The sequence below is a fragment of the Panthera pardus genome, unplaced genomic scaffold, assembly GCF_024362965.1.
Source record: "Panthera pardus isolate Hobbes unplaced genomic scaffold, ASM2436296v1 HiC_scaffold_8, whole genome shotgun sequence".
Classification (NCBI taxonomy): Eukaryota; Metazoa; Chordata; class Mammalia; order Carnivora; family Felidae; genus Panthera; species Panthera pardus.
In genome coordinates this window covers 7903300-7930099 of record NW_026527013.1, presented here as the reverse complement: position 1 = coordinate 7930099, position 26800 = coordinate 7903300, and the positions used below count along the sequence as shown (strand labels likewise).

Genomic DNA, 26800 nt, shown 5'->3' with positions numbered 1-26800 from the left:
CCGGGCACGGGGGGCAGAGGGGCGGTGCTACTTTCCCGGAAACCTCGCGCCTTCCCCTCCGGAACGAGGGCTCCGGCATTTCCGGATTGAAAGGGTGCCGAGCCTCAGTCGTGTTGTCCCCCCTCGTTGGCCGCTGGAGCGCTGGAATTTCCAAACTGAGGCAACGAGGGGCGCGGCGGCCGGGCGAGCTCAGGGGGGGCTGCTCCCGGTGCGACAGGTTCGGTCCCGGGGCCGGGCTCACCGCGGTGCTGCGGTTCCGCTGCTCTAAGCGCTCTACGGAATACCGCCAGCTACCCTGGACGGTAGGGACTGTTATTGTGCCCATTCCACAGAGGGGTAAACCGAGCCTCCGAGCGGCGAGGAGGTTCGAACTCGTCTGACTCTCCAGCGCACGCAGGCCTCCTTAACCGAGTGGACGATCCCTCTTTAGGGTGGGGACCCAGGAATGTCTTCGGGGCACTCTCTATCAAGGGTGCCCCTCCCCCAAGGGGCAAGCCCTTGCTCAGCTGACAGATTTCCCAAGAAGCGGCAGGAGCAAGCCTGGGCACATGCAAGGGTCCGCGAAACCATGGGGTGAGGACTCGAGGCGTCATCATGTCCGGGGCCCTGCATCGCCCCCCCCCCCCCGCCCGCGGCCGCTGCCGCCCCCGTGGCCGCGCTTCTCCTTTCTGCCTCCGCCGCGGGGGCGTCTTTACAGCCTCCAGAAAAAGGAAGGAAGCCGCGTGGTCCTGACGCGCCGAGGTCCCCGCTGCCGTCCCCAGGCCCCTCGGGGAAACTGAGGTAGCACACCTTGAATGGAGAGGGGGCGCTCGGACCCTTCCTTTCCACAGGGAAACAACTCCTACGCCCCGAAGTGGGGCGAGGAGAGGAGGCGGTCAAACTCCAAGCGCTGCACCTGGCTCTTGAAACTTGAACTCTGGGCGCCAGAGGTAAATTGTGCGGATATTTGCTGGGGCTAGTTCCATTAGGAAGAGGCGTAGGGGGAGGGATTGTGGCTATAGACCGCCGCCGCGCCCCCCACCCCAAGGCCACGGCCTAAGCGTGTGACCCCAGGGCTTGTCATCTACCACGTCGAGGCTGGGGGCCCTGGGGTCTCCCAGCGCTTAGCCACGCCGCCTAAGACTTCCTGTTGTGGGATGCGCGCCGCGTCGCCATGGAGACCTCTGAGGGGCCAGGGAGGTCGCGCAGCAGAAGGGGAAGGGAGGGAGCCCAGGGGACGTTCGAGCCCTTCCTTCGGAGGATAGGGCTTCGAGTCACTTTTCGGCTGGAAAAGCATCCCTTCTCCTGCCCCGATGATTCCTAAGGGATTTCCACGGGGATCTTCCTACGCGGGGTGTGGTGGGTGCTGAAATCCCTCCCCGAACTGCCTGGGAAAAGGTGCAGGGTAGGACTAGGGACGCCCCAAGCCTCGAAGGGACTGGGAAAATCCTGTGCGGGAGGGAGAGGGGGGGTTATTTTCCGGCGGATTTTTCTCGGGCTTTCCGCAATGGGTCTCTGGACTTTGGTCCACAGTGCGCGGGCGGCGAGCTCCCCCGCGCGGCCCAAGTCTTCCTTGCAGCCATAAAAGCGCGGTTCTTTCGGATCTCTCCCGACAGGCCCTGCGGTGTTCAGTGGGTGCCTGCTGTGATAGGAATCCTTCCAAGAGCTGGCGACAGGGCAGTGATGAGGAAAGACAAACATTTCGTCATTGTGCAGAGATGGTTTCAACGGCGGGGGAGCGATAAGAAACAAAAATAAAATATATGGGGTGAGTGTTGGTGATTAGTGCTGAGAGGAAATAGAATAGGAGGGATAGGGAATGTGAGGGTTAATGAACTTTTAAGTAGAGTACTCTGGGAAAGACTGAGAAGGCGACATTTGAGCAAAGACACGGGGAAGTGAGGAGGCTCCTGTGACAATATCAGAGAGGGAAGGTACCAGACACAGAGTGCTGAATGTGCAAAGGCCCTGAGGTAGGGACAGCCTGGAGGCCCATATGACTGGAGTGCAGTAAGGAAGGGAGGAGGAAATGAGGGCAGGGAGGAGATGGTGCCCGGCATGCTTGTCAGTCTGCAGAGGACTTTGGCTTTTCTTCCCAGTGAGGTGGGAGCCATGGAGGAGGGACAGCCCCAGCTCCAGTGTTTGCAGGCACCCTCCTGAGACAGCAGGAGCTATGTCCCAGGGCCAGGGAGGACAGGAGGCCAGAGAGGAGGTGACTACTTTAGTCGAAGTGGGTAATGATGGGTCCTTGCTCTGGGCAGTGCCATCAGAGAAGTGATCTGACATCCCTTTTGGTGGCAAGGTCAACTGCGCTTGCTGGGACATGAGGACAGAGCGGAGTTAAGAATGACTTCTTGGTTCTGGCCTGGTCCCCTGGGAAGACGGAGAGCCATTTCCTGAGATGAAGATGGGGTGGTAATGGGGGCCAGGTTAGCGAGAGGAGCGTCCACCTCCTGGTCTCACATTTCCTTTGTGTTTCCTCTAGGAAAAGAAAAGTGGAGGCTCCCCAGCCCTTCGCTGAAGTTGCCAGGAAGGGCAAGGCTTCCTCCCGGGTGCCAGGCAGTCTTGGGCAGTCCAGTGAGTGGACCCACTACAGACTAGAGGCCGCGGGCTCATGTCCCGCTTTGTGGCCTGGCCCCTGCTCTCCCTTCACTCTGAGCTGTGGCGTGGCCACCCCGCCCTTCCTGGCTGCTTCAGTGAATTTCTTTTGTCCCCGAGCATTCTGAACATTTTGTTCCTCTAGCCCAGAATTTCCTTCCCACCGCTTTTACAGGAGGTTCTCAGAGCATTTCATCCACAAGGTTGTGACAGAAGGAGGAGCAGATTGGGGTTTGGATCCAGGCTCTGACAACTTAGCGGCTGTTTTAGTGGACGTTCTCCCCAAAAGCAGCCCCTGGAACCAAACTTGGTGTTCTGGCAGTTTATACCTGGGATGGGGGTTTGGGGGGAGTCGGGGAAGGCAACCAGGAAAGCTGTGGGTTAGTATGGAGACCTCCTTTGGGGGCCACTGTGGTTCAGTCTCACTGAGGGACCCCTTGGAGATGGGCGGACTTTTTACGCCAATCCTGTGCCTCGCTGGGTCTAAGCTCCTCCAGGAATGTCAGCTCCCTAATACTTCATTACTCCATATGTACATTTCTATTCACTTATTTAAACGGTTTTTGGTCACCGTGCTGTCCATCGCATCCCAGGACCTATTTACCTTGTAACCGGAAGTTTGTACCCTTTGACCCGCTTCACCCATTTCCCCCACCCCCTGCCTCTGGCAACCACCAATCTGTTCTGTATGTAAATTCAGGTGTTTCTTTTGTTTTGCTTTAAAGCTGATTTATTTATTTTGAGAGAGAGGGCGGGGCGTAGAGAAAGAATTCCAGGCAGGCTCCACACTGAGAACAGAGCCCGAGGCAGGATCACACAAAGCACGAGATCCTGGCCAGAGCTGAAATGGGACGCTTAACCAGCTGAGCCACACAGGTACTCCTCAAGTGGTTTGTTTTTGTTGTTGTTTTTAAGATTCCACATATAAGCGAGGTCATGCAGTATTTGTCATTCTCTAACCTATCTCACTTAGCGTAATGACCTCAAGGTCCATCTGTGACGTAGCAAATGGCAAGATTTCCTTCTTTTTATGGACGAATAGTATTCGTTGTGTATATGTGTGTGTTTACACTTATATGTATACGCATATACACGCATACTACGTGTCAATTATATATGTGTATACGTATTTATGTGTGTGTGCGTATGTATATAGTATATATCTATATCTATATACCTATATCTATCTATATTTATCCGTTCATACATTGATGGACATTTAGGTTGTTTCCATGTCTTGGGTATGGTAAATAATGCTGCAGTAACATGGGGGTGTAGATATCTTTTCAAGATACTGATTTTGTTTCCTTCAGATAAATATCCAGAAGTAAAATGGGTGGATCATACGGTTGTACTATTTTTTTTTAATTTAATATTTATTTATTTTCGAGAGAGAGAGAGAGAGAGAGAGAGAGCGAGTGTGAGCTGGCAGAGAGAGGGAGACACAGAATCCGAAGCAGACTCCAGGCTCTGAGCTGTCAGCACAGAGCCCGACACGGGGCTCGCACCCACAAACCATGAGATCATGACCTGAGCCGAAGTCGGACGCGAGAACAACTGAGCCACCCAGACACCCCGGTAGTACTATTTTTAATTTTGGGGGAAACCCACAATACTAGTTTTCAAAGTGGCTATACCAATTTATATTTATATGCTGTGTGTGTGTGTGTGTGTATATATATATATATATGTATATATATATATATATATATATGTATATATATATATATATATTTGAGACAAATTCACAATACAAAACTTACTTTTTGCCCTTTAAAAATTTTCCTGTGTATTCACAATCTTGTACAACCAGTATATGATTCTGGAATATTTCCATCACCATCCCAAAAAACCTGGTACCTCCCAATCATCTCTCCTCTCAGCCCCTGGCAACCACTAATCTGCTGTCTCTATGGGCTTGCACATTCTGGACATTTCCTATAAGTGGAATCACACACTACGTGGCCTTTTGTGTTTGGACTCTTTCCCTTAGCATAATGTTCGTGATGTTTAGCATAACGTTTCGTCCATGTTGTAGCATGTATTAACACGTTTTCCTTTTTTTAAATTTAAATTTAAATTTTTTTATTAGGTGGGCTCCACGCCCACTTAAGAGTCGGACTCAACCAACTGAGCCCCCCAGGCGCCCCTATACTGAATTTCTTTTTAGGGCTGGATAATATTGCATTGTATGGAGATAGGACCTTTGCTTTATTCATTCACCAGCTGATGGACATTTGGGTTGTTTCTCCCTTTTGGCTACCCTGAATCATGCTGCAATGCACGTTCATGTGCAAGTGTTGGTATGAAAATTTTTTCAGTCCTTTCGGGAATATACTTAGATGTGCAATTGCTGGGGGGGAGCGCCTGGGTGGCTCGGACGGTTGAGGGTCTGACTTTGGCTCAGGTCATGATCTCGCGGTTTGTGAGTTCGAGCCCTGCTTCGGGCTCTGTACTGACAGCCCGGAGCCTGCTTCGGATTCTGTGTCTCCCTCTCTCTCTGCCCCATCCCTGCTCATGCTCTGTCTCTCTGTCTCTGTCTCTCAAAAATAAATAAACGTTAAAAAAATTTTTTTAGAATTCTATTTTCTGCACATCCTCATCGATACTATTGTCTGTTTTTAATTTTTTTTTTTTTACATTTTATTTATTTTTGAGAGAGAGAGAGAGCACAAGTGGGGGAGAGGCAGAGAGAGAAGGAGACACAGAATCTGAAGCAGGCTCCAGGCTCTGAGCTGGCAGCACAGAGTCCGACGGGGGGCCTGAACCCACAAACCACGAGATCGTGACCTGAGCCAAAGTGGGACGCTCAACTGACTGAGCCACCCAGGCACAGAAGGCTTTTTAAAGCTCCACTGGCATCCAGTAACTGGCATTTTAGGGATTCCTGTATTTTGCCCCTATTTTCTGTTTTATGATTACATAAAACAGGGGTAGGGGGAAGTGATATATCATTGTGGGTCCCCAGTCCTTCTGACCTGCCCAGCAGACAAGCCCACCATGGTCCTGTGGCACTGACGGTTGGGGGGAGTGCGTGGGACAGCAGGTGTCAAGGGTTGTGGTCAGGATGCTGACAGCCCCTGTCATAAGCTGTGACCTTGAGCAAGCCCCTTCCCCTGGTTGCGCCTTGATGGCCTCAGCTGTAGAATGGGATGGTAACCCGAACCTCAAAGGGCGGCCATGGGGTTCCGCTAACACAGTGTGGATCCAGCGCCTGACGAGCACAGAGCCAGAACGGGTAGTAGCAGTCGCTGTGTCTGTTTCATTAGGACTCAGCCCTGAGAATCTCGCCTCCAACTTCCCAGGCAGAAATACACGTTTCCTCTGTGTTGCCACCGATCTGGTCGATACATCACATTTCGTCCTCGCAGCCCTAGCTGGTAAGGCAGAAATTCATGTTGTTGACATCTCAATCAAAACACAACTTCGCTTCCTCTTTCGCCCCTTTATTCTGTGGTGGAACCTTGCCCCACCCCCTGGCTGAGAATTCTGCCCGGGACTCAGGCTCAGGTCGGTGGCATAGTCACATCTCTGAACTTGGCTCAACGTTGGATGGGAGCCCTCTCCAGGCTGGAGGCCTCGGTGGGGGGGGGGGGGAAGGGTCTGGTCTCTCTGCCGTCGACTCTTCTGTCTGCCTCTCCCCTTCTCACTAGCCTTTGGATCCCTCCTGCTCGGGTGGCGACATGGCAGCTGGAGGCTTCGCCCTCTTTGGATGACCCAGCAGTGCGTTAACTTTAATCCACTCCTGGTGGATTGGTGGGTATGTGTTTGGGAGGAGGTGCTCTGAGGCTTTCTTTCCTAGACACCCTTTCACTGGAGTGGGGACATCTTTGGTCTGGTTGTGGCCCTTCCCTCATCCCCACCCAGTGGGCCTCCGTGCCGACCCCCAATAAGTAGACACCCTAAATCCACCATCAAAGCTGCCTGCCTTTCGCCCCTGTGTTTCCGAGGAGTCTGATCCCAGCCCCAGTGGCTCGATTTTGCTTTCGGTTTCTTTCTTTCTTTCTTTCTTTCTTTCTTTCTTTCTTTCTTTCTTTCTTTCTTTCCTTCCTTCCTTCCTTTCTTTCTTTTCTTTTCTTTTCTTTCTTTCTTCCTCTTATGTTTATTTTTGAGAGAGAGCATGCATGTGTGTGTGAGCTGGGGAGGGGCAGAGGGAGGAAGACAGAGGATCTAAAGTGGGACTTCACGCTGACAGCAAGAGCCCGACACAGGGCTTGAACTCATGAACGTGTAGCTCATGACCTGAGCTGAAGTTGGACGCTTAACCAAGTGAGCCCCCCAGGCGCCCCCATCTCTCTCTCTCTTTTAATGTTTATTAGTTTTATTTATTTTTGAGAGAGAGAGAGCAGGGGAGGGGCAGAGAGAGAAAGGGAGAGAAAGAATCCTAAGCAGGTTCTGTGCTGTCAGTACAGAGCCCCATGTAGGGCTCGATCCCACAACGCTGGGATCGTGACCTGAGCCAAAATCAAGAGTTGGAGGTTCAAATGACTGAGTCACCCAGGCGCCCCCGTCTCTCTCTTTTCAGAAAGGCTTATTATAGAGAATTTCAAACACAGGCAATCATGGGTCCAACTGTCTCTCCTTCCTGCAAGGAAGAAGAAAAAAAAAAGCACTAATCCTCAGTATCTGGGAATGATTAAGATGAGGTTGGGGTGGGGGGTGGCGGAACGGACTCAACATGACTGGCGTCCTTATAAAAGGGGGGAATCTAAGGCGCCTGGGTGGCTCAGTCGGTTAAGCATCCGACTTCAGCTCAGGTCGTGAATTCACAGTTCAAGGGTTCGAGCCCCACACTGGGCTCTCTGATGTCAGCACTGAGCTTTGGATCCACCCTCCCCTGCTCGTGCACATTAAGTAAACATTAAAAAAACGGGGGTGGGGGGGTGGTGCCCAGGGGCACCTGAGTGTCTCAGTTAAGTGTCTGACTCTTGGCTTTGGCTCAAGTCGTGATCTCACGGTTCATGAATTCGAGCCCCACGTCGGGGTCCACACTGACAGTGCAAAGCCTGCTTGGGATTCTCTCTCCCTCTCTCTCTGTTCCCCCCCCCCCATATAAATACATAAACAAAATAAATAAACTAAAAAGGAGAAACCTGGACACGTACACAGAGACATTGCCATTCGAAGATGAGGGCAGACCTTGGAATGACTACCAGCCATGTAACGTCAAGGTTTGCCAGCAGATGCCCAGAAGCCAGGGGAAGGAAGAGGTTGGGACAGACTCTCCCTCACAGCCTCAGAAGGAATCAACCCTGCTGACACCTTGATCTTAGATTCCTAGCTTCTAGAACCATGAGACAGTACATTTCTGTTGTTTCACCTCCCCCAGCCTGTGGTACTTGGTTAAGACAGCGCTGGAAAACTAATGTGTACGTATTCATACTGCCTCCTGATTATTGGAAAGTGCATTTTAGTTATCGGATTTTCTGTTTTTTTTTTTTTTTTCCTTTTTTTAATGTTTAGTTTCGCGAGAGAGACAGAGCACGAGCAGGGAAGGGGCAGAGAGAGCGAGAGGGAGACACAGAATCCGAAACAGGCTCCAGGCTCCAGGCTCTGAGCTGTCAGCACAGAGCCCAGGCGCCCCAATCAGGTCGTTTTCCTAATGCCCTTTTCCATCCTTGGTCTGGCTGGGGTCTCCGGTATGGCGGGACAGGTTCTGACCCTTCTTTTCACAGTCTATGTGGGCAGAGGTTGGCCTTGCTGTTGCCTGACCGCTGTAAGGTAGATAACTCCACAGCCTTACTTGTAGCTAGAAAGATCGAGAGTAGTCTGAGCACCGTCAGAACAGCTGGGTCTTACTCGAAGCCTTGTGTCCCCGCGTGGCCGGCCAGACGCACAGGGAGAGGTAGGTTAACAGTTTGGCTTTGGCCCAAGCCATGTTTTCCCACCCGCCCTCTGCACCCCTTCTTACTACTGGCTCCAAGTGGCTTTTTTACTTAGTCAAATCTGGTGCTTTAAGGGATCAAAGTTTGTATCCGCAGAGGATTTTCAAAGAATGTGTTATGAGCTCTGAAGGCACTCCCTAGAGAGGCATTCCAGAGATGTTTTTGGCCAGGGGCAGCCCAGCCCATGGGTGGTCACTGCGGCCACCTGGCCTGGCCGGGCCTACATCCACAGGTGGCAGTTCTGGAGAACTTTAAAGAGATTGACCACATCGCAGTCTGTGTTAGGACTGTTTTTAAAGATTAACTAGGGGAGCAAACAGCAGACTCAAGAGTTAGGATACTGGTTTGGGGGGCGGGGCGCCTGGGTGGCTCAGTCTGTTAACTGTCCAACTCAGGTCATGATCTCACCGTTCGTGGGCTCAGGCCCCGCGTTGGGCTCTGTGCTGACAGCTTGGAGCCCGGAGGCTGCTTCGGATTCTGTGTCTCTCTTTCTCTGCCCCTTACCTGCTTGCGCACTCTCTCATGACAATAAGTAAACATTAAAAAAAAGGGGGGGGTGGGTGCCTGGATGGCTCAGTTGGTTAAGTGTTTGACTCCTGGTTACTGCTCAGGTCATGATCTCGTGGTTTGTGGGTTCGAGCCCCGCACTGGGCTGTACGCGGAGTGTGGAGCCTGCTTCAGATTCTCTCTCTCTGCCCCTTCCCTGCTCGTGGTTTCTCTCTCAAAATAAGGAAATAAAACTTAAAAAAAAAATTTTTTTTAAATAGAAGAGAAAAAAGCATTAGGATACTGGTTTGGTGTTTTTAAAAAAACGTGTTTATTCACTCATTTATAGACCACATGGATTCAGACTCTGCTTAGGGGAAATCATTATGACGACAGCTCAGGTCTGCACTTCCCATTTTTAGATCCGGTTTTTAGACTCAAACCCACTGCTTGGCATGAAGGACCATGACCAATGGCACCACAAACCCCATCAGGGACGCGAATTCTTGGTGCCAGTGCTTGGGAATGGGGACGCACCAGGAGCAGGCTCCTAATGACAGCAGTGCCCCTGGTTCCTCGAGTCTGAGTCGCCCTGGGAAAGTTGACTGTGTTACTATCGACAGCCCTGAGGTTGTCCCCAGGAGAGGTACCCAGCAGTGCCAGGAGAGGTACCCAGCAGTGCCTAGCACTCCGGAAAGAGCTTGACTTGCCATGTGGAGTTATTTACAAAATGACAATGCGCTGTTCTGTTTCTCTCCTTTGATTAAAAAATAAAATTGTCCTTAAAAATGAAAGAGAAAATGGGGGCCAAAGTTCAGTCAGGCTCTCTGCCGAGTCGCCTCTTCCTGGTAGTGACACCGCTCAGCCACTCTGTGTGGCCTTCAGTTTCCTACTGGGATGGGGGGGTTGGGGCGGTGCGGCTCTGCCCTCACGAGGTGGGCACAAGGCTCCCAGGCCCGCCGGCAGCTTGGCCCGGCTCAGAGCAGGCGCCCGCGTGGAGCGGTCCAGGGAGAGGGCGGCCGATGGGCCCTGAGGTGCACGGGGTCACGGCTCAGGGGAAGTCCCGGTAGGGCAGGCGGAAGGGGTAGAGGGGCGTGTAGCGGGAGTCATGCCAGAGCAGCTTCTCCTCCAGGAAGGCGACCGTCTGCAGGGTCAGGACCAGAGTCTGGTGTTTGAGCACGCTGTGCACGTTCAGGCCTGGGGGGCAGGGGGAGAGGTGCAGTCGAGGCTGGGCTGCCCTACCGCACCGGGGCCCCTTTCCCTCCCGTATTCCCCTACTATAGAGGCACCATGGTCTGGCGTGGGGTCACGAATCTTGCAGTCTAGCTGCTCACTGATGGCTAGACCCCGGGCAAGGGACTGTCCTCAGCCCAACTTGTCATCGAGAGCCTCCCGCGTGCCTGGCCCTGCCCTGCGCTCGGGCTGTGATTCCCACCTCGTGCTGGGAGGCACTGACCATAACCACAGCAGATGTGTAAACAATGTACTGCGGGAGGCCTGTGCGCCCGCGGTTAGTCGGGAGGTGGAGGGGGTGGGGGGGGGATGGCCAGGGCAGGGAGAGGATGGGGCAAGTCGTGCGGGATCCTGTGGGCCTCGGGAAGAACTTAAGCTTTGACCCAGAGGGAGGTGGGACCGGGAGAGGGCTGGGGGCAGAGGCGGGAGGAGCTGGACTCAGGTCGCACGGGCGCCCTCTGGTGGCCGCAGGGAAGAACAGTGCGGAACCGAGCAGGAACCCGGGACCAGGGCAGAGATGACCCCGCCGGTCCAGGAGGGAGATGGGGGTGCTGGGTGGAAAGAAGTGGTCGAATTCTGGATATGTTTGAACTCAGAGCTGACAGGGGGAGGTAGCAGGGACGGGAGCAGAGGGTGACGGCATGCTCTGTGGCCTGAGCCACGGGAAGGAAGGAGTTCTCGTGCCAAGGTGCCTATGAGACCCCCACCCCCGACCCCGGAAGCAGCTGTAGGGGAGGCAGCCAGACCTCAATCAGGACACCAAGAGAGAGCTCTCGGGGCCGAGTCAAGGTAGTGACGGGTGGGATGGATCCCACCTCTCAGCCTCTCTGACTAAGGAGCCAGATGAGCAGAGCTGTGCCGAGCACTGAGGCCCGAGCCGGGACAGACGCAACCTCAGAGCCTTTCCTTAAGGATGCCATTTTCCCGATGCTCCGTTTGGGCAAGCTGAGGGCTGGCTGGGGGAGGGTGGCCACTGCCCAAGGCCACTCAGCTGCTGAGTGAGTGGCAGGTATAGAACTTAGACTGGCCCGTGGACTCTTGGGGGCCTAGGGGGGAGAACCAGGGCCCTCTGCTCACCGACGGCCGGGATCAGGTTGAAGGTCTTGAGCCCGGAGGTGGCGGCCACGGCGTTCTGAGGCATGTCCTCGTGTGCTCTGAAACGGAGGCCAGAAGGTGAGCGCGGCAGAGGACAGCACCCAGCACCCCCACCCCCGCTCTCCCCCGCACCCTCACACGTCCACCAGGAGCACGGAGTCCCCCCAGTGGCGGTAGCGGGCCAGCTCTGTCAGGTACTGGGGGTCCGAGGTGGGCAGCTCCAGGGAGTCCACGATGTGCAGGTAATCCTGTTAGGGAGAAAGGGCAGTCTGAGCCCCCCACACCTCAGCCCCCACAGCCCACACCCTAGGATCCCCGCGGCCCCTGGCGGGATCGGGCCTGTACCTGGGCCAGCTTGACAGTCAGAGCCACCTTGAGGCCCTGCACCCGCACTTTCATGGGCAGCATGTAGTAGTAGCTCGTGGGGCCCCGGGGGCCGTGGGCAATGCCTCCTGCAGAGACAGAGGTGTGCGAACAGGTGAGGACCCCCGCTGGGCTGCCCGCAGGCAAACGGAACCGGCAAAGAGGACAGAGCCTCGGGTAGAGATGGGGAGGGGATGTTGGATTGAGGATCACCTGGGACAGGTGACTGTGCCTCACTGGGCCTCGATTTCCTCAGCTGTCAAACCCTGTGTGAGGATCCTCTTCCGGGCCCTGGGAGTGCGGCAGGGAACAAGATGGACAGGAGCCCTGCCCTCGTGTCATTCATATTCAGACACAGGCTCAACGGCAGAGGGAATCGGGGCTCTCTTTTCGGAGCAGCATGAGGAGTTGCTGGGGGTCGGGGGCCCAAAGGAGGTCAGGGAGGGCTTCCTGGGGGAGGCACAGCCCAAACACATCATAAGGATGAGAGGCATTGGCCACGGGAGGTGAGAGAGGACACGGAATCAGCTGTGTCTGGTCAGAGAGGATGTGGAGGGACAAGGGGGGGGTCTGCAGGCACCCGTGCCTGGAATGCCAAGGTAGGGAGCTCAGACTTCCCACAAAGGCTACAGGGACTGGGAGGTTTGGGAAGAGCACCCTGGGTGCTGTGTGAAGTGTGGGCCACGAGAAGTGAGACGGGAGTTAGGGCCAAAAGGGGCTGTGGCCATAGTCTGATGAGAGACGCTAAGGCCAGAGCTGGGGAGGGCTGGGAAGGTGGACTCTCAGGTCTCTGATCCGCACATGGGCAGTGAAGTCCGTGGGCCTGAGTCCTGCTGCCCCTGCCCAGGTAGAAGGAATGGGACTGATGAGATATCACCCCAGATGTGTGCGCAGAATCACCCAGGGCCCCTCCCCTCCCTGCCCCGCTCACCTCCTCGCCAGATCGGGGAGCGGATGCTGCCGTGCCTAGAACGCCCACTGCCCTTCTGTGGCCAGGGCTTCCGGCCCCCACCCTTCACCTCGGCCCTAGTCTTGGTCTTGGCGTAGCTCTGTGGGCACAAAGGGAGGAGAGGGTCAGGTTCCCGAGGCAGACACTGGCGCGGCTTAAAGGCACCAGGCCTGGGAATACAGCAGCGAGCCGGGCAGACTGGGGCTGCCGCTGGGGAGCCCGGCAGGAGGCACAGAGATTAGGGGGCCGGGACAAGCACACAGCACTTCGGGAGGGAGTGAAGGATAAAGAAATCAAGAGTTCCCTCATCCACTCCAGAATGTCAGCAGCCTCTCTGCTGCCTGGCACACAGCAGGCGCTCAGTAGTTTCTGAATGATTTCAATGTGGTGGCAACTGAAAGGAAGGTGTGGCATAGGGAAAGGTGTGTGCACAGGCTCGAGAAAATCAGGGAGAGGTATGGGGTGAGGGATTTCCAATGCCAGGCTGCAGACCTCATTTCTAGGACCAGGGTGGACCAGGGAGGAGGACTCACTAGATTTCTGAGATAAGCAGAAGGGAAACAAAGAGATCCTGATTGATAACAAACGGCTTCTTCAATGCACTTGGCAAAAACTCCAAATTATTCACCATCGCTCCTGCTGACCTCTGTGACCACACGAGGCTGCCTTCTGTCCCTGCCGCAGGACTTTTGCATGTGCCGCTCCCGTTAGCGCCACTGCCCCCCTTTACCTACTTAACACCTACTACGCACCCGAGGTTAAATGTCTCTTCCTCTGGGACGTCTTCCCTAATCATGTATTTACAGGCATGACTACTCGACTCAAGTTCACCTCTCCGACCAGACTACGAGTTTCGCGATAGAGATCGTGCCTGTCTTGTCCACCAGCACAGTGTCTCATCTAATGCACAATGGGTGTTCAGAAAACACCTGGCAAGTAACCCATCGGTGAATGGTTCAGGAGAGAAGAGAAGGCCTGAGCCTAGCAGTCCAGGAGCTTCCCTCGGCCTCCCTCCCCCAGCCTCACCCCACCCGGGGACTCACAATTCTCTTGAAGTTCTTCTGCCAGATGGCAACCTGGTGCAAGATATCCATCCTGTGGAGAACGAACAGGATGTGAAAGGCCCCCCTCCAACTGATGTCCTCGCCACCTCACGAGATGCAAACAGGGGCTCCTCCCTTCCAGTGCCAGGGCCCTGTGTGATCCGCCCCCCGCCCCCTCTCGCACCACCTCCAGGCCCGCTCCGTCTCCATTCTGTGAGATGGGGTCCAGCCTCCATGCCTTTGCGCTCACTGTTCCCTCTGCCTGAAACGCTCTTCCCCTGGCTGGTCCCTTCTCGGCCCCAAACAACATCTCCGAGAGGAGCCTCCTTGCTAGAAAGAGGACCATCTCTTCCTGCCTCTCCCAGTACCTTACTCTCTTCCTAGGCTTCCAACTTACTCATTGCCACCCTCTTTATGGGCTGCTTTGCCTCTCTAGCCCTGTGACCCCATTCAGTAGACACTGGTCACAGGCGTGGTCATCACACCCCTGAAGTGTGGCCAGTGCCACGTGTTGAAATGACAATATTGTAGACGCAGCAGGTTAAAGAAAATAAATCCTTGTTTCTTCCTTTTTTTTTTTTTTTTTTTTTAAACGTGGCTACTAGCAAAATTTAAGTTATACGTGTGATTGACGTTACATGGCTACATCGGACACGACTGCCAGCGTAGTCTGCCAGGGGTTGGCAAACTATGGCTAGTAGGCCAAATCTGGCCTGCTGCCTGTTCCTGTCAATATGTTTTACTGGAACACAACTCCGCTTTTGCTTACAAACTGTCTGTGGCTGCTCTTGCGCTCCACCGCAGAGATGAGTGGTTGCCATGGGGACGTTATAGCCTACAAAGCCTAAAATATTTTCCTATCTGGCCCTTCACGGGAGAAGTTTGCTGACCCCTGCTCTAGACTGTAAACAACATTGGCAACCTTGGCGCTCATTCACTGCTGTATTCCCAACACCTAGAATGGAATCTGGCACATAGCAGATCCTTCCTAAGTATTTATAGAATAAGCAAAATATGTTGTTTTTAATTTCTTTAAATTTATTTATTTTGAGAGAGCGCACGGGGGGGGGGGGGGTGGGGAGAGAGGGAGAGGGAGAGAGTGAGTGAGTATCCCAAGCAGGCTCTGCCCTCTCAGCGCAGAGCCCAACTCAGGGCTCAAACTCACGAACCGTGGGATCATGACCTGAGCGGAGATCAAGAGTTGGGTGCTTCACCAACTGAGCCACCCAAGTGCCCCATGTTGTTTTAAATTTAATTTTGTCACCCTCTACTAGATGGAGACTTTGAGACTCTGGAAAAGTAGGGGGCAAACCATACCAATACCAGTAATAGTAATAAATAAACAGCACTTATTATGTGGCAGATATGATGCACTTCAGAGGTATCCTATGCTTTGGCAAGCCATAACCCAGCCCAAGGAGTCGGTCCACACACGGTTGAGATCCTGGCTCTAAATCTTACAAGCTGTGTGACGCCAAGCAAATTTCTTAACCTGTCTGTGTTCTCAGTTTTCTTATCTACAAAGCAGGAATAACTGAACCTAGGGTTGCTATGATGGTCTGCTTAACCGAACTGCAAATAGGCTATTCCAGGCACATAGAAAGGGCTTAACCATCGTCATGCTCATTTTTACAAAACTCAATTAACAGCAACGATAATCAATGTATCTATAGAACTTCTGCTGTGCCAGAATTAACTCGCTTCATCATCACAGCAAACTCCTGAGGTTTCACAGAATGGGGACACTGAAGCATAAAAGGGGAACGCAGGATTTGAACTCAGTCACTTAACTCCTCGGGGATGTTACCTCTTAGATCTCAACCTCACACAACTCTGTAGCTGGGAAAATCATCATATCCCCCTTTGGCAGGTGGAAAAACCGAGGCTCGAGCCCAGATCATCCTGATTCCTAAAGCCCCGCGTCTCATCCCTCTGGCACTCAGTTCACCATTTCACTCACTCACCTGGGCGCCGTGGAGAAAACGTCGGGGTGCAGTTCGGCCAGACCCACACGCTCCTGCTGGTAGCCCCGCAGGGACTCCACCCAGGCCTGCACCGGACGCCGGGTCGCGGGGACCGGGAGCTCGCACCTGCGCAGCACAGGCGTCTGGGGACCTGAAGCGATTGGGAGGTCAAGGGTCAGGACCGAGCTTCAGGACTCCCGGTCGCCGCCCCTCCTAGGGCGACCCTGACAACCTCACCCGCGCTAACTACTGCCTCTGGCTTCGCCACCGGGTGCACTGCCTCTTCCGCCAGCGCGTTCAGGCCCTGTAAACCGTGCACGAAAGTGAACGACGACGCCCGGAACCTCCAACCTTTGTCCTCCCATCCCGTCCCCAGTCTCGGGCCTCACCCGGCAGCCGGTGGGCCGAAGCCAGGCCCGCGCCCCGGCCCGCACTAGCTGCAGCATTGTCCCGCAGCTCCCCACGCGGAGAGGTCACGGCTCCTTCTGGGTGTGCGCGACGCCTGGCGATGACATCACGCCCGCGACACCGCCCACCTCGCTCGGCTGGGCGCTGGAAAGCTGAGTGTGCAAGAGCGAAGACGGCGGGGCCTGGCCCGGAGTGCCTCCATCTCCGCCCCAAGACTAATCCCCAAGCCCCAACTTTCACGCCTGGCCTAAAGAACCCCTGCGACCCCTTGAAACGCGACTTGCAGCAAATAGCCGCGCCCCCTGCACACGCCCAGCTCTTTGGCGTCCCGCCCCCTAAGAGCAGGAATCCAGCCAATGAGACCTCCGCGCCGAAAGGCTCCCTCCTCGTTCAGCCAATGAACGTTAAGCCTGGCAAAGTGGCCCCGCCTATGGCTGGGCGGTTCTGGGGCAGGCTTTAAGAGAACATGACCAATAACCGGTACCCTTTTGGTGTCGGTCACGCCCTCCATGCCCCTCCGCGTCCCCTGTATCTTCCTAGAATTTCTGAGGTGGTTTTGGGGTTTCCGATAACGTGCTTTTTTGTGTGTTTAAGTGCAGGGCCTTATCTCCCACAGAAAGCTGTTAGGACTGAGCCTGTGGGACCGTGCCTCTCCTCTCAGATCCCCCAGAGCAGGGGTATGTTCCCTCTCAAACCAAAGATTAGGTCTGTCTTCTCCGCCTCCTAGGCCAGGGTGCGGTCCACTGTCAGACCGCTCTCCGAAAACAGAGCGAACTGGGGAGTCCGCAGATCCTGGATTCCCTCCCTCGTTGAGCATCCTTACAACCGAAACGCAAATGTTCATTTTTAGGTTCTTGGCCACTTTCCCCGCGCGACCTCCAGAGGGCGTCACGAACCCCTCGCTTCGCTGCCTCGCCAAGTCTGAACACCCGGCTGCCAGGGTGCCCTGGACCAGGAGGGGAGCTCAGTGGCCTAGAACGTGGTCTGGGAGCCAACCTCAGTTTCGTCATCTGGAAAATGGAGAGGTCGTGAGACTTCAATGAAATGTTGAAGGCCAAGCCCTCCATGCCTTGCACAAAGTGAACACCTAAAGGGGTATTATTATTGTTATTGAAGGTAGGTTTTGTCATCAAAACAAGGCAAGAGCCAAGGCAGGGATGAGGGGGACCCCGGAAGACTTGAATGCTGTGCTAAAGATGTGGGCGCTTTTTTTTTTTTTGCATCTGATATGTATCATAGATATTTTTGTGTAATAGCAACAAAAATTTACAATGTATTTCATTGTGTACTTTATCCCTGCTAGAATAGTTGTGGATGTGAATTTAAAGCTCCACCCACCTTGTAATTGAAAAAGGTCTTTAAATCCTTCATGTTGTAGAATTTTATTCATTCATTTTATGTTTGTGTAGGTGACTCACACACCGGGTAAAGAAAATGTGAACAATTACAAGAGTATAACTAGAATGAAATGTCTCCTCCAATCTCTGACCTCTGCCCCTCCCTGTTCTCTCCCAAAAGCCGCTACTACAGCTATGTGTCTCCTCCCAGAACCAGTTTATGATTTCAAAGGCAGATTTACAAGTCTCTCCTCTGCCAGGAAGTTTGGGTTTCACGTAGCAAACGATGGAACAGTACTTAGTTGCTTAATGATTTATTAGGCACCTACTGTGTACTGTGTAGGTAAATCCAGCAGACATTAAGATACAATGCAGTGCAGAAGGCTGAAGAATCGAAACAGGGGAAGGAAAATCTACAGGGTCTGTGGAAGCCCAGAGGAAGAACTCCTCACCCCTGGGGGCAGGGATCTCAGAGGTGAATTCCCTAAAGCTGTAACCTGAGAGCTAAGGTTTGAGGGTCCATCAGGAGTTCATCCAGAGGAGAAAAGGTGTTCCAGACTGAAAAAAACAGGATTCCAAAGGCCAGGAGTGGGGAGAGAGTGGCAGGGCTCAGAGGCGGCCGGCTGGACCTTCCTGATGGCAACTCCTTCAAGTTGAACCCACTGCGGGGCCTTCACACTGTTCCTTCATCCTGGAACATACTTTTCCCAGGGCTCCACATGGCTCTATCTCTCACCTCCTTCAATTCTTTGCTCACACGTCACCTCCTCCAAGAAGCCTGTCCTGAACACCCTATTCAAAACTGTAACCCCCACTCCTGGCCCTTATCCTGTCTTATTTTTTCCCCACCGGTATTTATCTTCTAACATCCTCTGTAATTTCCTGGGTTTTCATGCTTTTTCTCTGTCTCCTGCATTAGAATATAAACCCCCAGGACAGAAATTTTGCTCTGTAACACAGTAGGGGCTCAGGACGTGTTTCTTGAGTGGATTCCTTTCCTAATCATCCTGCTGCAGGGGTCTTACCAGAAACAGAGAAAGCCCTCCCTTTGTCTCCTGGGTCTCAAGATCTCCATTCCCCCAATGCCACAGGCACATAAGGTACAAGAAAAAAAAAAAAAAAAAGATCATTTACCCAATGACACTGTAGTCACATAGACACAGGTTCAAATTTAGGGGGTGTCGCTCGTTGGCTGGGTGTCCCTGGGCAACTGGTTAGCTCTTTCAGAGTTTGGTCTCCTCATTCTTATACGTGGGGTATACACAAACCCTTCTCTACAGAGCTGTGCGAAGGATCAGAGTTCTCTTTCCTTCCCTCCCTACTCCCCACAGTCTTTTTCCCACCACAGAAGGAGGCTGGAAACTCCTGCATCAAACGTCCCTCCTCTGCTCAGAACCCTCTCTCCAGGCCTCTCATTTCACTTTGAGCAAAAGCCAAACTCCTCGCTGCAGCCCACAAGGCCTTACAGGTCCTGTCCTCCCTTCCTTCCACCTTCACCCTTTATTACTCTGTGGTTTAGGCCGCAATGATCTTCTCACCAGAACCTGTCAACCTGATGCCAGCCTCAGGGCCCTTGCACTGCTGCTTCCCTCTCCTTGGACCTCTCTTCCTTAAATATCTACATGATCTCCCTCACCTCCTTCACATCTTGACTCAAATACCACCTTCTCAGGTGACATTGGGTCTAAAGTCACTGTTCCCTTCCTACCCCACATTCCTCATATGCCTTCCCAAAATTATTGTTTCTTGTATATCTTCCACATTCTAACAGATCATATCATGTTCTTCTTTGTCTTGATTTTTGCCTCTCCCCCACTCCGCCCCAACACTAGAACGTCAGCTCCTGGAGGACCAGGTCTTTATTTCTTTCACTGCTGGGCCTCATTGCCAAGAAGGGTGCCAAGCACCCGGTATGTTCTCAGTACATAGTAACGGATGGAACCAACGTGGTGTAGAGAAAGAAGTTTGCACAGGAATCCCCCACCAGCCTATTGATTGTGAGCCTTAATGAAAGAGAGGTAATGACCTTGAGACCTGCATACTGCAAGGCTCAAAGTTTGACCATTTTGGCCCAAACCTGGGTGGAGGTCAAAGGTTGATGTTTCTAGCCCACTCCTGTGGATCAAAGGCTCAATTGCAGGTGACCTCTGTCCCCAGTGGCGTGTGGCAGATGTCAGCCTTGCAGCCCAGAGAGGATCTCTGCTGGCCGTGGGCATGATAGCAATTTAGGGAGCCTACACCAGAAGCTGGAGGACCCCCCTCCCCCAAACATCTGGCCGTTCCTAGTCCCCCAGGACTGTGCAGGACTTTTCACAACGGCCGGAGGTCAAGGATGGAATATTGGGGGCAGCTGTCAGATAGGAGGTGCAGGGCATGGGTGCAGGCTTGATGACGGAGCCTGACCTCCTGGGGAGAGCTGCTCCCTCATCACTGCCAGAACATCTGCTGTGTGTTCGTTTGCAGCTCAGTTTGTGGGTAATCGCCAAGCACCACGAGGAGCAGGGGGAGTCTCCCCTCGCAGCACGCCCCACCAGCCCCTGGGGATGGGCCTGATTTGCATAGACATTTCCATTGCCTTCGGTTCCCTTCAGTTGGATCCAGATGGGAAGTAGAGCAGAAAAAAAGGGGCTTGAACCCCTGGGCAGGGCACCTGCACTCTCCAGGCCTCAGTTTCCTCCTCTGTAAAATGGGACTATAATTACTCTTCCTCACATGATTTGTGTGAGCCGTAGGCCTGTGTGCCCTCAGATCATCCGTTCCCTGCTCTGCTGGGCCCCACGGCTCAGGGCTGCCCCTCGCATACGCCATCTCCTAGCCCAGTGGCTTCTGCTCAGATTTAGCCAACGGCAGGCACTGAGGGGAGATCGGAGGGCGGGAGGACGGGGGCAGGGGGACAGGGTAATTCTCCCCATCTGCTCTGGTGGCTTCTCCCACTGGACATGGCCTCCCTACCTGCTAATTTCTAAATAGTCTAACCCTTTCCCCAACTTCGGTGTCTCATCTATGTAACCAAGCCCTGTGCTAAATCCCCTCTGTCTGAGATATTTCTAGTTTCCTGTGTAGACCCTGACTGATGTAAGGCAGCCGTGAGGCATTCGTGTTTTGTTTTAAGGTACAATTTATGTGTACAGTTCTTCAAGCTCCCACAAACATATATAGTCACACAACCATTACCATAATCCACATACAGAACTGTTTCCACTGTGCCCCCCCCTTTTTTGAAGTTTATTTATTTATTTTGAGAGACGGAAAGAGGAGTGGGGGAGGGGCAGAGAGAGAGAGGAAGAGAGAGAATCCCAAACAGGCTCCCTACTGTCAGCGCAGAGCCCGATGTGGGGCTTGAACTCACCAATCACGAGATAGTGACCTGAGCCAAAACCAAGAGTCGGGCCCAGGTCCGACTAACCAATTAAGCCACCCAGGTGCCCCCCCCCAACCTTTTTTAAATGTTAATTTATTTCAAGAGACAGAGAAGGGCAGGGGCAGAAAGAGAGAGGGAGAGAGAGCATCCCAGGCTGGCTCCACACTTAGTGCAGAGCCCAACGAGGGGCTTGATCTCACAAACCGTGAGATCATGACCAGAGCTGAAATCAAGAGTTGGACGCTTGAGCCACTTGGGTGGCTCAGTCGGTTAAGCCTCTGACTTCAGCTCAGGTCATGATCTCATGGCTCGTGAGTCCAAGCCCCGCATCAGGCTTTGTGCTGACAGCTCAGAGCCTGGAGCCTGTTTCGGGTTCTGTGTCTCCGTCTGTCTCCGCCCCTTCCCTGCTCATGCTCATGCTCTGTCTCTCTCTCTCTCAGAAATAAATAAACATTTAAAAAAATTAAATTAAATTAAACAAAAACAAACAAAAGAACTGACTGAGCCACCCCAGGGACCCCTCCACTGTGCCCTTTCAGGCCGTCCCCAGCTCCTGCCGGCCAAGAGTCTGTTCACCACGCCTACAGTTTGGCCTTTTCTAGAATGTCATAGAAATGGAATCATACAGTATGTGGGGTTTGGCTACTTTCCCTCCTGATAACGCACTGGAGATTCATCCGTGTTGTTAATATCCTAGTTCCTCACTTTGGAAGCCAGCGGTTGCAAAGATTATATCCTTGAGTGGTCTCCCGTGTAAGTGCTATACTATGTCTGTCCATTCTCTGGTTGAGGGAGCTGCCGTGAGCTTTGGATGAGTTGATACTCGCAATGCACTCAGGACAATAACGGGCGCATTATATATAAGTCGGCTCTTATTACTATGCTGGGGGTGGGCCTGCTGAGGAACAGACTTCTGACGCTCCCCTCTCCCCTAACCGCCTGCTTCCCTCTTCCAGAAGAGAGGGCCCCCCTTCCTAGGCTGGAAGGGCCAAGACTGTATCTGCCGCGGATGCATCAGGGGTTGGCTTCCAAAGGGAACCTTCCCACCCCATCCCCGAAGCTGAGAGTGGGCCCCGAGCCTATGGGCGAGACCAGGCGGCTGCAGCCCCAGTGCCTGCCAAGATCAGCATCTGGAAAGCTTCTCTGCAGTTGGGGCCCCTTCCCCCAGCGCTGTGGTGATGACGAGAAGCTTGGGACCTGTCTCAGACACTTCTCTTCACGAAGTTCCTCCTGCCAAAAGCCAAGAGCTGGGGGTTGGGGAGGACAGTGGAGGCCCAGGGAGGCTGGAGGGATCAAGGAGAAGAATGTTCTGCATCTCACCAGCGATGGGATGTGGTCCAGAGCAGTAAGCGAGTGGTAAGCACTGCCCTTCTGTTTCCACCCACCGGGGCAGGGATGGGGGCTACTGCCTCGGAGCCAGGGCAGGGACGCAGGATGAGCAAGAGGGCAAATCCCACCACTGCTGCTTTGGTTCTGTCATCTTTAAAATGGGGAGATGAGGAAAAGGCAAAACTATGAAGGCAGTAAATGGAGGGGTTTGCCGGGAGTTAGTGGGGAGGGGGGCACGAGGAGGCCAAGCACAGAGGATTTTTAGGGCAGTGAAACTACTCTGTGCGAAACTATAACGGTGGTTACATTCACTATGCATTCGTCTGGACCCAAGAGCGGACGCCAGTGTAAAAAAAAACGTGGACCCTGGATGACCCATTGTGACAAATGGGCCACTCCGGTGGGCATACGCAAGTGGGAAGGCTGTACCTATGTGGGGGGCAGAAGATATATGGGAAGTCTCTGTACTTTCCCCTCAGTTTTGCTGTGAACTTAAAACTATTCTAAAAACTAAGGTCTATAGGGGCGCCTGGGTGGCTCAGTCGGTTGAGCGTCCGACCTGGGCTCAGGTCATGATCTCAGCAGCTCGTGAGTTTGAGCCCCGCGTCCGGCTCTGTGCTGACAGCTCGGAGCCTGGAGCCTGGAGCCTGCTTCTGTGTCTCCTTCTCTCTGCCCCTAACCCACTCACGTTCTGTCTCTGTCTCTCTCAAAAATAAATAAACATTAAAAAAAAAAACAACTTTAAAAATAAGGTCTATTAAAAACAGTGGGATGACGGGAAGAATAATACCACCTTGCTGGAGGCATGACGATTCGAAGCGTCGCGCCCAGCGCCGTGGTCTGTGTTGCGGGGAGCGTTAGCCATTATTGTCAGGGGCCCTGTAATTAGTGGAGGCTGGTCCAAGCTTCTTCCTTCTCCTCTCTTCCCCTGCCCGGGAGCTCCCCAAGAAAAGGGGGCCCCATTTCGCTCATTCCTCATCCCCCCCCTTCTCTCATTCAGGGGCCCCTAGGCAGGGCTCCGCTTCCCCCTTGACCTCTCAGACCATCAGGAAGTCTAGACTTGCACTGCTTCCCGGTTCTCTTTCCAAAGCCATTCCCTCAGCTGACCGGCAAGACCTTGAGTTGACCCAGAAGCGGGAGGTGGGGGGTGAGGGGGAGGCGGAAATTGTCTGTTGGTGTATCTGCGTGTCCCTAGGGACATCACCTTTGTCTAGGAGCCATGATCCCCTTACAGACAGCCGGATATGTCTGTGGCCTTGATATTCCCGCCCACTGCAGGTCCCTTGGGGAGGTGTGGCAAAGTGCTGAGCCAGCCAGGGCAAGTGGGGGGGGGGGGGGCACTTCCTCCCCAGCCTTCAGGTCCCCACAGGGCTGAGATTTCCGCTCTGATAGCTCCCCGGTGAGGAGAGGACCCAGTTTTCTTTGTGTTTTGTACCCCGTGGGTTGAACACCTGGTTTCTAGAGGTTGTGCGAGCAACACGCAATACACATCACTCGGCAGGGGTTTCAGTGAGGTTTTGCTGAGGTCTGATGGCACCCCAAGATCTGGCCTGGCAGTGACTGGACACCGAAAATGAGCTCAGGAAAAGGAGCATTTTCTGACTTATCTCCCCATGAAAGCCCTGCCACCTGTGTTAGAACTGTCTGGTCTGTCTCCTCCATCAGACTGTCAACAACGGGGCATAGCCAGGGCTAGCACTGAGGATTCTATGAATATATATGCTGCATACATATACATATACACATACATATACATAGCATAATATATTGATTTTTTCTTTAAAAAAACTTCTTTAAAAATGTTTATGTATTTTTGAGAGACAGAGAGACAGAGACAGACAGAGACAGAGTGCAAGCCGGGGAGGGGCAGAGAAAGAGGGAGACACAGAATCCGAAGCAGGTTCCAGGCTCTGAGCTGTCGGCACAGAGCCGGACGTGGAGCTCAGACTCACAAACCGTGAGATCACGACCTGAGCCGAAGTCAGACGCTTAACCGATTGAGCCACCCAGGCGTCCCTTCTTTTTTCTTTTTTTAAGTAACCTGTATGCCCAATGTGGGGCTTGAACCCAGGACCCTGAGTTCAAGAGTCTCATGCTCTACCAACTGAGCCGGCCAGGTGCCCCAACGTATTGCTTCTTAATGCTCATTTCTTTATTAATAAGTTAAATATATTGTTCTTTTTAAAAAGTTTATTATTAATATAAATTTATTTAATAGCAAGATGTTGAATAATATCAGTATGTTTATTTGTCATGTTATTACTTATATTATTGGTAATATTTATTTTTTTATTACAAGAACAATTTTATGACTAGAAGTCTGGTGACTTGTTACCTATTTGATTTTTCATGTCCTTGCCAATTTTTTTAAGTGTATTTATTCATTTTGAGAGAGAGAGCACAAGCAGGGGAGGGGCAGAGAGAAAGAGACAGAGAGAGAGACAGAGAGAGAGACAGAGAGAGAGAGAGAGAGAATCCCAAGCAGGCTCCATGTTGTCAGCATGGAACCCAACTCGGGGCTCAATCCCACAAAATGTGAGATCATGACGTGAACCGAAATCAAGAGTCGGATGCTCAACCGACTGAACCACCCAGGTGCCCCTCAATTTTTTAAATTGGTACCGTGAACTAAAAATCTCAAACAGTCCCCCAGGGTACACCGTAAAAATCTGTCCCCTCTCACCTGTTCCCCTGCCCCCAGCTCCCTGCCCTGAGGGTAACCGCTGTGACCGTCGTCTTGTGCCTTCTCCTTCTCCGGGAGGTGGCCCGTGGGCCCGCAGGCAAATGTGTGTGTATTTATACAACCCTTATAAATACACCTGGACGTGCAGGCCTGCAATGCAAACTGATTTACATTGTGGTTTTTTTCAACTTAATACGTTGAAGACAGTTTCAGATCAAGACTCCTCCGTTTTTACTTTATAATAGGCAGAAATGGACCAATTTTAATTTCCTTTTTTGTTGCTTTGCTTTTCAACACTTTTTATGAAGTATAACATACATACAGAAGAGTGTACCAAACCTCTTCTACTGGTTGCATTGTCTGCGTACCAAGCAGCCTTAATTATTTTTTTAATGTTTGTTTGTTTGTTTGTTTGTTTGTTTTGAGGTGGGGGGAGGGGCAGAGATAGAAGGAAAGAGACATGGGGCTCCATGTCACGACAGTGAATCATGACCTGAGCAGAAATCAAGAGTCAGACGCTTAACCGACTGAGCCACCTAGGCATCCGCCCCCCTGTTAATTTTAATCTCAGCTTTCTTGAGGTATCATTGACATATAAAACCGTGAGATATGTAAAGTGTACATCATGTTGATTTGATATGTGTATACCTTCCCAAAGGATTCATTCATAGCTAGTTGGGGTGCCTGGGTGGCTCACTCGGTTGAGCGCCCAACTTCGCTCAGGTCATGATCTCACCGTCTGTGAGTTCGAGGCCCACATTGGGCTCTCTGGTGACAGCTCAGAGCCTGGAGCTGCTTCGGATTCTGTGTCTCCCTCTCTCTCTGCCCCTCCCCCACTTGTGCGCCCCCCCCCATCTCTCAAAAACAAATAAACCTTAAAAATTTTTTTAAATTAAAAAAAAGGATTCACAGCTAGTTAACTGACACATTGATCATCTCACATACTTATTTGGTGTGTGTGCGAGAACATTTAAGTTCTACTCTCTTAGCAAATTTCAACTGTACATTACAGTGTTAGCGAGCAGAGTCCCCACATTTTAGATCCTGAGACCTTGTTCATCGTACAGCTGCAAACTTGTGCCCTTTCACTAATCTCCCCCTCTTACCTCCCCACCCCAGCCCCTGGCAACCACCACTTTCCTACTTTCTGTTTCTCTGAGTTTGACCTTGTTTTGTTTTGTTTAGATTCCATATATAAGTGATACCAAGCAGTTTTATCTTTCTCTCCTTGGTTTATTTCACTTTGTGTAATCTCTCCAGGTTCATCCATGCTGTCGAAAATGGCAGGATTTTCTTCTTTCTCATGGCTGTATAAAATTCCATTTTATATAATATATATATATATATAATATATGTTATATATAAAATGTACATAAAATATTATATAAACATTATATAAACATGTTATATTATAATATATATGTTATATGTATAAAATTCCACTATATATATTTCCACTATATATGTATTTCCACTATATATATATTTCCAGTATATATTTCTACATATATATATTTCATATATATATAATATGTATATCACATTTTCTTTTCTTTTTTTAAATTTATTTTTTTTAATGTTTATTTATTTTTGAGACAGAGAGAGACAGAGCATGAACAGGGGAGGGCAGAGAGAGAGAGGGAGACACAGAATCCGAAGCAGGCTCCAGGCTCTGAGCTGTCAGCACAGAGCCCGACACAGGGCTCGAACCCACGAACTGTGAGATCATGACCTGAGCTGAAGTCGGAAGCTCAACCGGCTGAGCCATCCAGCTGCTCCTCTTTTCTTTTCTTTTTTTTTTTTTTTTAAGTTTATTTATTTTTAGAAAAAGGGGGAATTTAGAAAGAGGGGGAATCCCAAGCAGGCTCTGCATCGTCAGCACAGAGCCTGACTATGGGGCTCGAACTCATGAAATGTATGATCGTGACCTGAGCCAAAATCAAGAGCCTGTCGCTTGGGGCGCCTGGCTGGCTCAGTCGATTGTGTTGTGTCAGACTTTGGCTCAGGCCATGATCTCAAGGCTCGTGGGTTGGAGTCCCTCTTCCAGCTCTGTGCTGACAGCTCAGAGCCTGGAGCCTGCTTCAGAT

General features: G+C 52.2%; 2 protein-coding genes and 1 long non-coding RNA gene across 9 annotated transcripts in view; 1 reads left to right on the top strand and 2 right to left on the bottom strand.

Moving 5' to 3' along the window:
- The first annotated feature begins 22 nt into the window (after nucleotides 1–22).
- Nucleotides 23–9594, top strand: LOC109254122 (uncharacterized). Of its 5 annotated transcripts, none has more exons than XR_008420171.1 (7): nucleotides 23–302; nucleotides 1596–3453; nucleotides 3977–4155; nucleotides 5238–5442; nucleotides 5847–5957; nucleotides 7761–8422; nucleotides 9371–9594. It is a non-coding gene; the product is annotated as an uncharacterized LOC109254122 (long non-coding RNA). The 5 variants fall into 5 exon arrangements; XR_008420173.1 differs by having other exon boundaries at nucleotides 7758–8422; XR_008420172.1 differs by lacking the exon at nucleotides 7761–8422 and having other exon boundaries at nucleotides 26–302; nucleotides 1596–2209; nucleotides 2465–3453.
- Nucleotides 9595–9761: 167 nt separating this feature from the next.
- Nucleotides 9762–16317, bottom strand: MRPL4 (mitochondrial ribosomal protein L4). The gene is made up of 9 exons (XM_019427771.2): nucleotides 15985–16317; nucleotides 15833–15899; nucleotides 15596–15746; nucleotides 13632–13683; nucleotides 12571–12688; nucleotides 11622–11728; nucleotides 11415–11524; nucleotides 11259–11335; nucleotides 9762–10145 (listed from the first exon to the last, which is right to left on the bottom strand). The coding sequence occupies exons 1-9, from the start codon at nucleotides 16039–16041 to the stop codon at nucleotides 10000–10002; spliced, it is 885 nt and encodes a 294-aa protein (XP_019283316.2). The 5' UTR covers nucleotides 16042–16317; the 3' UTR covers nucleotides 9762–9999.
- Nucleotides 16318–26673: 10356 nt separating this feature from the next.
- RDH8 (retinol dehydrogenase 8) overlaps nucleotides 26674–26800 on the bottom strand; it is a 161982-nt gene continuing 161855 nt past the window's right edge. For all 3 annotated transcript variants that reach the window (XM_053897266.1, XM_019427799.2, XM_053897267.1), the window contains one exon: nucleotides 26674–26684. The gene's annotated coding sequence lies outside the window, so the exon portion shown is untranslated. The remainder of the gene's footprint in view (nucleotides 26685–26800) is intronic.